General features: G+C 36.7%; 1 protein-coding gene across 2 annotated transcripts in view; it reads right to left on the bottom strand.

Moving 5' to 3' along the window:
* Positions 1-13,843, bottom strand: part of NPEPPS (aminopeptidase puromycin sensitive) — a 67,665-nt gene that overhangs the window by 43,799 nt on the left and 10,023 nt on the right. For both annotated transcript variants that reach the window (XM_079798382.1, XM_079798383.1), the window contains exon 2: positions 13,643-13,727. In XM_079798382.1, coding sequence (XP_079654508.1) covers positions 13,643-13,727 — 85 coding nt within the window. The remainder of the gene's footprint in view (positions 1-13,642; positions 13,728-13,843) is intronic.

The raw sequence follows: 13,843 nt of genomic DNA, 5'->3' as shown, positions 1-13,843 counted from the left end.
CGGTCAAGGGCATGTACATTGGTTGCGGGCACATCCCCCGGTGGGGGGTGTGCAGGAGGCAGCTGGTCGATGTCTCTCTCTCATCGATGTTTCTAGCTCTCTATCCCTCTCCCTTCCTCTCTGTGAAAAATCAATAAAATATATTAAAAAAAAAAAAAAAAAGAGAGAGAGAGGTAGCCTTATCACCCACAGGTTTAAGTCTGATACAGGTAACAGTGATTCAGATTTAATAACACTCCATGAGCCAGGCAAGATGCCCACAATTCATTCTTTTTTAAATGAATCACCCAAAGACTGAATTGCCAATGTTTCTAATATCATTATAGTTCAAATATCTTTATAAAGCCAAAATCGTTACAAAACCAAAAAGAAACTATAATTTCAGACTTTAAAAGAACTTTAATAAATTTACTCCTCATTTTATAGATGAAGAAAATGAAAATTCATTCTACTATCATATGCTTGCTCCTAAATTTGAACAGAAACTCAAGAACTGGTACATATACAATACTGATGAACTCTCTATTGAAACAATGACTTTTGCTGGCAAAAACTAGATCTTAGCCTATAGGAAAGCCAAGAATCAACTTAACGCTTAAGAACAAGCATGTCAAACTCGTGGCCTGCGGGCCACATGCAGCCCACAACAAATATTTTTGTGGCCCAGCCAATATAACAATATGTAAGAAATGTTTTAATAAAAATTTTGTAACTTAATTTTTACAATATCTTGTTATACATAATCTACACTAATAAAAGAGAAACATGCAAATTGACGGTCACTTCACAATGCCCACCAGCCAATCAGGAGTATGCAAATTAACCTGACAAAGATGGCGGCGGTCCCACCCCCCAGCCGCTCCGAGCTTCTGGGCAGCATGCATGCAGGTGTGGAGCGGCCAGGCGGGGCAGGATGCCTGCTATGAGGGGGAGGGCGGGGGGGGGCAGAGGGAGCTACAGGAGCAGTGCTCTGGCTGGAGCAAAGACTGAAGGCTCCGGCCGGAGCAAAGACGGAAGGCGGCAGCTAGAGCGAAAGCCTGGGTCCCAGGTGCCGGAGGAAAACCGGTGCCAGCAGCCAAGGGAAGGAAGGCCTATTGCATGAATCTTCGTGCAATGGGCCTCTAGTTATTAATAACGAACTACAACATTCGCTAATGACTGATTACTATAATCGTGTTTCATTCATTTCGTTTACAGGCCTTACTCGCAGGCACATCACTAATACTAGCAGCGAATATCTTAGCCGCCGATGGCCACATCATTAGTCTTGTACTGACTTGTTTGGTGTGCGCAACAGGAAATATTTTGCTTTCAGAGAACAAGAAAAATAGGTTTATTTGCGTTACACTTATTAATTTGTGCAGTTATTCAGTGTCTGGTAAGTTAATGTTCAAAAAATATTAATTTTTATTAAAATATTCTTTTATTTTATGTTAACAATTACTCATTTATTTCAGCCCTTTGTATTCAGCATGTCTCTATCGAAATAGACCTATGTTTCTATGAAAATTGAAGCTTCTGTTTTCTTGCGGTCCACATAAACTTAAACCTTGTTTATTTGACCAGTGTTAACCTTTGAGTTTGACATGCTTGCTTAAGAATGTACAAAAAATGCACAAAGAAGCTTCAAACTGGTAAGAAATGAAAGTAGAAAAACAAAAGAATAGCAGTTTTAAAATTGAAACAAATATTGTATTTCTAGATTCCATTAATGTACACATCAACTACATTATATTACATGTGTACAAAAAAAGAGTAAAATTTCCTCCAAAATTTTCTCTTATAAAAGAGAGAGTAGCCATGTATTTGAATTTTTTAAAAGCCTCATGTATTAAGGAATACTCTTCCAATTACTTTACACTGGAAAACGTACTACTTTGCAAATATACATTAGAGTTTGAAATAACCTTGGTCAACATAGTTTTGGATATTCTGTAAATATCCACCATTCATCCAGTAACTCAAGGCAAAAATATGGAATCATCCTAACTGCCTCCCTCCATGTGTGTCTGTCTCTCATACCATACATCCAATATGCAGATTTAATAGCCTATACCTTTAATCCCAGACTATTTAATGCCTCCACCACTATAGCCCCAGTCCAATATACCATTATTTCTCTCCTAGACCACTACAAAATAGCCTCCTAACTGTTTCTATTCTTGCCGCCTTATAATCTATTCTTCTTCACACATCAGCCAGGGTAATGAGAGATCAAAGCCTCTAGTAAGAGTCCCAAAATATTCAGCATGAAAGGCTCAGTCTATTTGAAGTTGACAATTATTTGTTAGAGAGGAAAAAAAAAAAAAGCACTAACCATAAAAAATGATAGATCTGATTTAATTAATATTTAAAACTTGTGATTATTAAAATACAGTTAAGAAAATGAATAGGCAAATCATGTGCGTGTATTTTTTTTGTCATCTATATGACAAAGAACTTGTATCCAGAGATACATAAACACTTCTACAACTCAATGGTAAAAAGATAGCAACTAAATTAAAACACAAGCAGAAACCTGAACAATTTCATTACAGAAGATATATGAATTTTGCCAAATTTCATTGGGAGGGTAGTTTTGACACAATTTATAGGTATACCACTCTCACTGGTGCACAAAAGATGTCCTATGTACTGTTTATAATTGCCAAAAAAAGTGAGGGATAACCAAGATGTGTAATATTAAGAAACGGCTTTGTAAAATGATACATCTATACAAAGGATTACTAGGCCTTTATGAGACATACTACATATACTTCCTTAAAAGATGTACACTAGATTAAGATAAAAAAGAAAGTTGAAAATATTATATGTATTATAATCTCATTTCTGTAATTAAAGAAAAAAGTTGCATGCATAAAAGACTTCATATCAAATTATTAACATGGATACTTCTAGAAGTGGAGGAGTAGGTGATATAATGAAGGAAAGAAAGAAGAGGACTTTTACATCTTATATTCTATATTTGATTTCATTACAAGTATGTATTTCTTTTATAATTTTAAAATATAAGCAAAACAATATATTAAAAAAACATTTAATGATGATAAACTCTAATTGTTCACATTTTAAAAGTTATTCCTGTGCAATGTTTACAAAAGTATTTTAAACTTTAATAACAATCTTCAGATCATCTTAATATTTGCGAATGATAATTTGTATATGGATTAAGGCCAATAACCTTTGAACCTACAAGTAGCTGAAAGAAATATCACTTGCTATAGTTCTCATAATGAATTATGTTTCATATTTTAAAATGATGCATCTAGACTTTCGATTTGGCTCTGACAGCTTAGCTGGTGTCAGAAAAACTATAAAAACTGGGTCAAAATGTTTTAAGTGTTTGGGAATCACACAAAAATTCGCTCTATATTCACGGGCTCTTTATTCATTTGTTGAATGTATTTATTGACTTCTAAGTAGAACACAGAGGCCAATAAAGAAAGAAGAGTCATAAAGTTTGCAGCAGTCTCACTGGGCTGAGGAGAGAAAAACTGGAATTAAGGACTACCAAAGCAGCCAGGATTCAAGGCCAAGCTCTCAGAAAAGTAGAATAACAGATAAAGTTTAACATTCATCATTTAATTTCCCCTCAAGACATCTGCTGACTACTAGATTTAAGCAGTTTTGTAATGGTATGGAACTAAAAATTAGATTTCAGGGCCTAAAAAGTAAGGGAAAACCTTAGTAAAGCTTCCTGACAGGGCTACAAACCAGCAATAAGAGCAAATTGACAGGAAAAAAACAAACTTAACTGGATCAAGATGATCTCACTTAGTGAAAACACTGGAAGCTTTTCCCCTATGATCCAGAACAAGACAAGAATGCCTGTTTTTGTCACTTCTATTCAATATAGTACTAGAGGTTCTAGCCAGACTAAGCAAGAAAAGGAAATAAAAGACATCCAAACTAGAAAGGAAAAAATAATTATCTCTGTTCACAGACAAAATAATCTTTTATGTAGGAAACCCTAAAAGTTCCACAAAATAAAAACAAAACAACAAAAAACCAAATTACTATAAGAATTAATAAACAAATTCAGCAAAGTTATATAATACAAAATCATCATTTAAAAAAAATCAGCTGCATTTCTATACACTAATGATGAACAATCTCAAAGGAATTTAACAAAACCATTCCAATAGCATAAAAAAGAATATATAATACTTAAGAACAAATTTAATCAAGGAAGTGAAAGACCTACACACTGAAAATTACAAAACACTGCTGAGAGAAATTAAAGAAGATACAAATTGCCCTGGACTGGTGGCTCCATTGGTTAGAGCCACCAATCCAGGGCAATTTGTATCTTCTTCATCGTACACCAAAAGGTTGTAGGTTTGATTCCCAGTCAGGGCATGTACAGGAGGCAATAGATCGATGTTTCTGTTTCTGTTTCTCTCTCTCTCTCTCTCTCTCTCTCTCTCTCTCTCTCTCTCCCCCCCCAAACCCCACTCTAAAAATGAAAAAAAAAAAACATATCCTCGGTGAGAATTAAAAAAAAAAAAGATACAAATAAATGGAAAGACATCTTCCATTCATGGATTTAGAAGACTTAATATTGTTAAGATGTCCATTATATCCAACGTGATCTATAGATTCAATGCAGTCCCTCTCAGAAGCCCAACAGTGTTTTTTGTAGAAATTTAAAAATTCATCCAAAAATTCATATGGAATCTCATAGGACCCCAAAGAGCCAAAACAATCTTGAAAAAATAATAAAGTTGAAGTCTCACATTTCCTGATTACACAGCTATAGAAATAAAAAGAGAGAGAGAGAGAGAGAGAGAGAGAGAGAGAGAGAGAGAGAAAGTATAGTACTAGCATAAAGACAGATATAGAGCAATGGAGAAGAACAGAGCCCCAAAATGAACTCTTCCATATATGGTGGTCAAATGATTCTCAATGAGAGGGCTAAGACCATTCAATGGGGAAAAAACAGTGTTGGGAAAACTGAATATACACATGCAAAAAAATGAAGTTAGACCTTTTATATCATATAGAAATTTTAACTCAAAATGGATCAAAGGCCTACATGTAAAAGTTAAAATTATGTAATTCCAGAAAAAAAAAACACAGAACATAATCTTAACGTCCTTAAATTTTGCAATAACATCTTAAATAGGTCACACAAAAACATGAACTATAAAAGAAAATTAAGTAAATTGGAATTAATTGAAATTAAAAACTTATGCTCTTTAAAAAGTACAGCAATGAAAATGAAAAGGCAAGCCACAGACTGGGAGAGAGTATTTGCAAACATGTCCAAGAAAAGCTTATATCTGGAATATATAAAGGATTCTTAAAATTCAGTAAGAAGATAAAAAACTCCCATCCCCAAATGGCAAAAGGTCTGAATAGCTATTTCACCAAGATAGACATATGGATGGCAAATAAGGACATGAAAAGATGCCTAACATCATCAGCATTTAGGGAAATGTGAATTAAAACCACAGCAAGCCCGGACGGTGTGGCTCAGTGGTTGAGCGTCGACCTATGAACCAGGAGGTCACAGTTCGATTTCAGGTCAGGGCACATGCCCGGGATGTGGGCTGGATCCCCAGTAGGGGAGGTGCAGGAGGAAGCCGATCAATGATTCTCCCTCATCAATGATGTTTCTCTCTCTCCCTCTCTCCCTTCCTCTCTGAAATCAATTAAAAAAAAACAAACACAATATACCACCACAACCACTTGAATAGTTAAAATTAAAAAGATGGATGGATTCCTAGCCAGTTTGGCTCAGTGGATAGAGCATTGGCCTGGGGACTGAAGGGTCCCAGGTTCGATTCCCTTCAAGGGCACATGCCTGGGTTGTGGGCTAGATTCCCAGTGGGGGGTATGCAGAAGGCAGCCAGTCGGTGGTTCTCTCTCATCATTGATGTTTCTATCTTTCTCTCCTCCCTCCTCTCTGAAATCAATAAAAGAATATTTTTTTTAAAAATTAAAAAGATGAAATATAACAAGTGCTAGCAAGGATATGGAGAAACTGAACATATCATACAGTTAATGGGAATATAAAATGGTGCAACCACTTTGGAAAATTGGCAGTTTCTCCAAAAATTCTCCATTTACCATATGATGTAGCCATTGTATTTTACCCAAGAGAAATGAAAACATATGCCCACAAAAAGGCACAAATTGTTCTTATATATTAAAATGTAACCTATTAGATTGGAAACAAAAATAAAATCATCAGGAAAATTTCTGGTCTTGCATGTAAGAAGCTTAAAAGTTGCCACTGCATCCTAACAACAAGTAAAAACCTGAACTAAATAAAAAATCAACAACTCTCCTTAGTTCCATCAGAGAAGTGAGAACACAGAGGTAAACTGCTGCCAAAAATATTGGAGACAGTCAGATACAGAGAATCACAATTTACCAGAACAGAAATCCATAAGCAAAAAACAATCACCTCTAGCAACCAGTGCTAAGGTAGGAAAACCTGAACTGTAATCGACAAACTTCTGGAGGCTCAGTGTGGAGAAGCCTGAGAGTTAAAAATTCCAGAAGGACCCAGTCAAAGGGGGACTCACATACCTTTTTTAATTTTACCTCCAGGAGTTCTATTAGGTTCTAACAGTGAATATCAGAGAAAAGTCCCCTCATGTTTCTTGCAGGGAGAGAGGAAAAGGAAGCACTTTGAAATACACTGCATTCTGTTTTTCATAATAAAACCTGCCCTCAGGAGAAACTATTTTACCAGAGCTTAACCTATTGGGGTTTTATGGGAGCCTAACCTACCTGAGGTAAGGGAAATACCCAACTCCAGTCCCTCCGGTCATCCTGTCCCACCTAAGGGGGAAAGAAAACCTGAGAAACACTAGTGAAGCTCATAGACCCGGGCAAAGGCCCAACGAAAGTCTAAGACCCAATCATAGGACTACAGAACATTTCCCCTCCCCCCTCATCTTACCATTCCATTATTAAAGGCCTATTGATCACAGTTCCTTTTACCCAGTACAAAAAAGCACCATACTAAAAGTCAGAAAACAAAATTTGAAGAGATTGAACAAACATAAAAACCAGATTCAGATATGGCAGGAATGTTGGAATTTTTAAAAAACTTTTAAACTATGATCAATAAGCTAAGGGCTTTAATGAAAAAAGTAGATATAATTCAAGAACTGATAAATAATATAAGCAAAGAGATGGAAATTCTAAGAAAGAAAAAAGAATGGCAGAGTGCAGCCAGTGTGGTTCAGTTGGTTGAGCATCATCCCATGCACCAGAAGGTCACCGGTTTGATTCCCAGTCAGGGCACATGTCTGGGTTGTGGGCTTGATCCCCAGTAGGGGGCATGAGGGAGGCAGCCAATCAATGTTTTTATCTCTCACTCCCTCTCTCTTCCTCCCTCTGAAATCAATAAAAAAACACAACACACCATATTTTTTTTAAATGGTAGAGATAAAAAATACTGTAACAAATGAAGAATGCCTTTGATGAGCTCATTATTAGACTGGACACAGCTGAGGAAAGAATCTGAGCTTGAGGACATGATTATAGAAACTTCCAAAACTGAAAAATAAAGAGAAAAAAAAGACTGGGGAAAAAAATAACCAAGAATAGTGGGAAAACTACAAAAGATAAAGCATACCCACAATGGGAATACCAGAAGAAGAAAGAGATAAAGGAACAGAAGCAATTTTTGAAGCAATGACTAAGAATTTCCTCAAATTAATGTCAGGCAACAAACTACAACTACAGGAAGCTCAGAAAAGACCAAACAGGATAAATATAAGAAAACAAACAAACAAACAAACAAAACTACACCTAGGCATATCATATCCAAACATTAGGAAATCAATGATAAAGAAAAAAAAAAGTCTTGAAAGAAGCTAGAGAGAAAAAAGCACCTTACCTATAGAGAAGCAAGATAAGAATTACATTAGACTTCTCTTTTAGAAATTATGCTAGCAAGAAGAGAGTGGAGTGAAATATTTAAAGTGTTGAGAAAGAAAAAACACGAATCTAGAATTCTGTACCCTTCAAAATTATCCTTCAAAAGTGAAAGAGAACCCAGCTACAGCGGCTCAGTGGTTGAGCGTCAACCTATAAACCAGGAGGTCATGGTTTGATTCCCAGTCAAGGCATATACCCGGTTTGCAGGCTCGATCCCCAGTGTGGGGCGTGCAGGAGACGGCCAATCAATGATTCTCTCTCATCAATTGATGAAACATTTCTCTCTCTCCCTCTCCTTTCCTCTCTGAAATCAATAAAAATATATTTTTTAAAAGCTGAATATACTTATATGAGATATATACTCTCCAGTTAAGCTTCTGTCCCAACATGCTTACTTTCCTACATCCAGCCCAATTCATTCATTTTTGTTATTTGCTTAACCCCAAGGGTAACTTTGGTTTGAGGCCCCTAACATATGTCATTGTTATACTTGGAGCCCTAGCCAGTTTGGCTCAGTGGATAGAGCGTTGGTCTGTGGACTGAAGGGTCCTGGGTTCAATTCCAGCAGGGAACATTCCTGGGTTGCGGGCTTGATCCCCAGTGAGGGGCATGCAGGAGGCAGCCTATCAATGATTCTCTCTCATCATTGATGTTTCTATCTCTCTCTCCCTCTCCCTTCCTCTCTGAAATCAATAAAAAAATATATTTTTTTTAAAAGTTATACTTGGATTCCCTTTACATAAAATTTCTGTATGAAATTCTAGATCATATTTCAATACATTTGTATTAGCAATTTTCCCTTCTCTTTCAATCTTCCTGATTTGAGGGTTAGTGCTTAACTAGTTGTATATGTATCTTCAGAATGATACAGCAACTCTATTGCAAAAAAGATGGTGGTTTATTAATGTTATTATTAATGCACACATAATTATATGACAGAATATATATTACTAATAGCTAGACAAAAGCTGATGATCAAGTGTCAGGAACCTTTCCTTTTTTTCAAGTTAATAGTTTTGCTTGAAATTATTAATGTTTGGCAATATTTCTTAAGCTATTTTATCCTTTTATTAAACACACATATGCACACACTAAAAACTACAATCATACTTCAAGAATAAACATGCTAAAGCTTACATGTCTTATATGGATAAATCAGTGATGCTGGTGGATCTGAAACTATCCTATATAATAAAAGCCTAATATGCTAAGTGTTTGGTCATCCGGTTGGCTGTTCAACCAATCAAAGCGTAATATGCTAATGATATGCTAAGGCTGCTCAACCGCTCACTATGATGTGCACTGACCACTAGGGGGCAGACACTCCGACCAGTAGGTTTGCTTGTGGCTGGGGTCCGGCTAATCAGGACTGAGCGAGACAGGCCGAACATGCCTTGGAGCCATCCTGCAGTCCCTCCCTGGCTGGCCAACCTCCTGCGTCCCTCCCCAGCCCCAATTGTGCACTGGTGGGGTCCCTCGGCCTGACCTGTGCCCTCTCACAATCTGGGACCCTTCAGGGGATGTTGGAGAGCCGTTTTCGGCCTGATCCCACAGGCCAGGCCGAGGGACCCCACTGGTGCACGAATTTCGTGCACCGGGCCTCTAGTATACTATAATGTAGTATGAAATATTATGTCACCGATGAAAAAGTTTTTTTCTTACAAACATATACCTGGCAGAGTATAGTGAGGGAAACATTGATACAAATCTTTCAAGTGATCATTTTCTATGTGGCTATGCCCAAGCCATCTATTAATGATAAATTAAAAGACTCTTTACCTGTCAGGACCTGAGTTCAGGCACTCAAAAGTTTCGTATTTCTCTTGCAGAAGCTGATGACAATACTAATCCCTGCACTGTGTAGGGAGGTGCATTCCTTGCACTGGCTTAAGTGCTAGTGATTTCACCAACCCTTGAAGTGCAGAACAGTAAAAAAACAGTTTTCAGCCGTTTTTCTTACTGATTTCTCATTTTTAAAATATTACAAAGTAAGATCTCAGATAGATTTTAAAATAAATTAGTTCTGTTTTACAAAAGGCAGTGCCTTAGTTTAAAAAAACACATGCCAATAGATATTTCTGAGTTACTGCACATATAAGATGGCCTTTTCAATAATTAAAAACTTACACAAAAAAGCAAAAATCGTATGCCTTCAAATAATTTTCTAATTTTACCTTAAAGCACCATGATTTGGTGGCTACAAATATGTAAATTGGTCTTGCAGAAGGCACCCACCAGTATTAATAGGTACTACATGAGATTAGCTGGGTTAATAAATGGTATCTCTCCTACTGACTCATTTGTTCCCCTGCCATCAGCATACAGCCCTGGGAGGAGCTGGAAGTCAAATTCATAACTACTAGTTTATAAAGAAACAATGTTATACTCTCTCATAAGATAAAAATAAAACATGCTGCCCTGGCTGGCATGGCCAGTGGTTAGAGTGTTGGCCTGCACACCAAAGGGTTTCGGGTCCGATTCCCAGTCAAGGGCATGCACCTGGGTTGCGGGCTCAACACCCCCCGTCCCCCATTGGGGCACGTGTGGGAGGCAACCAATCTATTTGTCTCTCTCACACTGATGTTTTTCTTTCTCTCCACTCTCCCCTCCCAGCCTCTCCCCTCCATTCTCTGAAAATCAATGGGGAAAAATATCCTTGGGTGAGGATTAAAAAAATTTTTTTAAATGCTACTATGTCCAAGGGTAAAATTAAGCCATATAAGCCATATATATATATATATATATATATATATATATATATATATATATATATATATATATCTGAAAGGCAAAAATCTATCTTTGTTTCTGACTGAAACCCTAAAGTACCAAATTCGTACAACTTTTCATTCTCTTATACTCCAAAATAAAATGGGTTTACACACGACTCCAGGATTTTCTGTTGCTGTAGGAGAAATGGGTTGAGAAATATACCTTAGCTAGTTCTGAAGAAAATATTTTATGTATCTAAAATAAATTAATATTTTATCTGAATTCTCTCCAAATCCTCTTCACTTCCTTTAAGTTTTCATTTCTCTCCTGACCCTCTTAGTGAGAACATTAACACTACTTCCTTAAGGTTCAGATCATTATAAGTTGGCACCATGCAGTTATACATTTTCAAAATATGTCCTTGGAATTCTTGACAGTTTAGTAGAGGAAGATAAAAAACAAACCTGAGGCCTAGCTGGTTTGGCTCAGTGGATAGAGCATTGGCCTGCGGACTGAAGGGTCCCAGGTTCGATTTTGGTCAAGGGTACATACCCAGGTTGCGGGTTCGATCCCCAATGGGGGGTGTACAGGGGGCAACTGATCAATGATTCTCATCATTGATGTTTCTTTCTGTCCCTCCCCCTTCCTCTCTGAAATCAATAAAAATATATTTTTAAAAAAACACAAAAAACCTGAGCTGAAACCGTGCCAATTGAATGGTGCATATTTCTTTTACTATCTCTACCTATATATACTGGACACCATTTTAAAACCCTACATTGAATTTAAATGTTCTCTACCTACAACAAAGAAAGCTTGCCTTGATATTCTTGGCTAATGTGCTTCCTTTTTTCTTCAGTTAAAGAAATTAAATAATCTCTCTTCCATTCACCAAACAACTTTTTAAAGTGGGCATGCATTCGAAGTCCATTTGAAGAATCTGTTCCTCTAACTTAAAATTGCAGCAGTTTGATCTAATTTACAATCAATTGAACGTAAGTACTTCTTGGCAATAATATACTCAATTGCTACCTACTTTTGTCTTTCTATGGATAATTTAAGAAAAATTCATGAAATAAATATTGCCAAGCCCAGCTGGTGTGGCTCAGTGGTGGAGCGTCGACCTATGAACCAGGAGGTCACGGTTTGATTCCCGGTCAAGGCACATGCCCGGGTTGCGGGCTCGATCCCCCAGTGTGGGGCGTGCAGAAGGCAACCGATCAATGATTCTCTCTCATCACTGATGTTTCTATCTCTCTGTCCCTCTCCCTTCCTCTCTGAAATCTATAAAAATATATATTAAAAAATAAATAAATAAAAAGGAAAATGATTAACTTGGTGTTTCTAAATGATTTAAATATATATATGTGTGTGTGTGTGTGTGTGTGTGTGTGTGTGTGTGTTATATACCGTATTTTCCGGCGTATAAGACGACTGGGCGTATAGAAGATTTTCCTGGGTTAAAACGTTGTCTTATACGCCAGAAAATATGGTATATAGCCAAGCCTTAAAATGTTACTTTTATGCTTCTTTTCAGTATAATGTAAAGGAGAGGGAAACCAGCAATGCAAAATGTAAAAAGGTCAAATTTCTAACTTATTTTATACCAAATGAAAAAAAGAGTTTCTAAGAGGAAGTCTTAGAGTAGTAGAAACTAACCAATCAATCATTTTGACAAGGAATGTCAAGGTGAAGTAAAAAATTAAAAGCAATTCAGCTCCAATATTAACATACCTTTGAGTTTATGCCAAACTGGATAACTTTAATATATGCACCTTATGTAGAAATAAGTTCATGCCAAAACTGATTACTAAATTTAATCCTTATTGTAATTACAAGATCTAAAATAGTTCTCATTTTAAAGATGTTCATTAAGTTCCTACACATTCTATGCCATGTTTCTTTTTAATCTATTCTTCCCCTGTAACTAACTCCATCATTTAGCTTCTAACCTTCATATTTGATATCACAAAGCAAAATTTTTTCTCTCAGTTAAGAGTAAGACTTATCTCAAATTTTAATTTATAGTTCAAGAGGAAAAAATTTTTAGGAAAACCACTTATGAACTAAGCCCACTTTATGAACCTTTCGTGTTCAAATTGCTTACTTTTTAAAATAACTCTTCAGTTTTTTAAAGCATGGTATTATATTCATTTTATACTTAAAAGTGATTTGTCTAGAGTCACAAAATAAGTTAATGTCTGAAGTAGAATTAAAATTGTGACATTTCCGTTATCTCGTAGTACAGTCAGATTATACTATTCAAATATTTCCCATGAATATCTTAAGAATTTTCCTATTTCTAAAGTAAAACTGATATCTTAACATAATGTATATTTACACATGCACACAAAAGCACACACAAATACAGGGTGCAGCAAAAGTAGGTTTATAGTTGTTTGTATGAAAAATAAACAATCTATATATATAAAAGGCTAAGCAATTGGGCGACCGGCCAACTGGCTAGTAGGTATGATGTGCACTGACCACCAGGGGGCAAACACTCAACACAGGAGCTGCCGAGGGACAGCAACTTTGCTGAGTGCCCTCTCGCACTCCTTGACCCCTCAGGGGATGTCGGACTGCCAGTTTCGGCCGATCCCTGCAGGCCAGGCAGAGGGACCCCACCTGCTGGAGGAACCCCACTCACTCCGCAGATGCCTTTCAAGCCCCAGCGCCCAGGGAGGGACTGCGGGAAGTTAGCTCCAAGGCATATCCAGCCCATCTCGCCCAGTCCTGCCCTATCGGCCACCTTCTTTATTTTTTTTTTAATTTTATTTTATTGTTTAAAGTATTACAAATAGTAGTGCATATGTCTCCTTTTTTCCCCATTGACTTTTTTGGCCACTTTCTAATTAATTTCCTTTCAATGTGCACGAATCCATGCACCCGGCCTCTAGTAATTAATAAAGAATACCAGAATAAACTGTCTTTCATGTACTGAACTGTAAACACCCACTTTTGCCCCACCCTGTACATAACATACACATATAAACAGGAACAGCAAATTAAAATGAAAAACAGCTCTTACCTTCATCTCCCTCTGGTACATATGAAGCTGTAATAATGTCAATATCAGCACAATTCATCACAATCTGATTGGTTGCCTGCCTCACCTAAGGGGAAAGAAAAACCAGCAATGTCAGAAATAGCTTGATTAATATTTATATCTTCAACTTGGCCTAATATATGTAGCAGACAAACTTTTTATTTTTTAAAAATATATTTTTAT

The sequence above is a fragment of the Cnephaeus nilssonii genome (assembly GCF_951640355.1).
Source record: "Cnephaeus nilssonii genome assembly, chromosome: 19".
NCBI lineage: Eukaryota > Metazoa > Chordata > Mammalia > Chiroptera > Vespertilionidae > Cnephaeus > Cnephaeus nilssonii.
The sequence above is the reverse complement of the archived record's forward strand: the minus strand, read 5'-3'. Positions and strand labels throughout refer to the sequence as shown.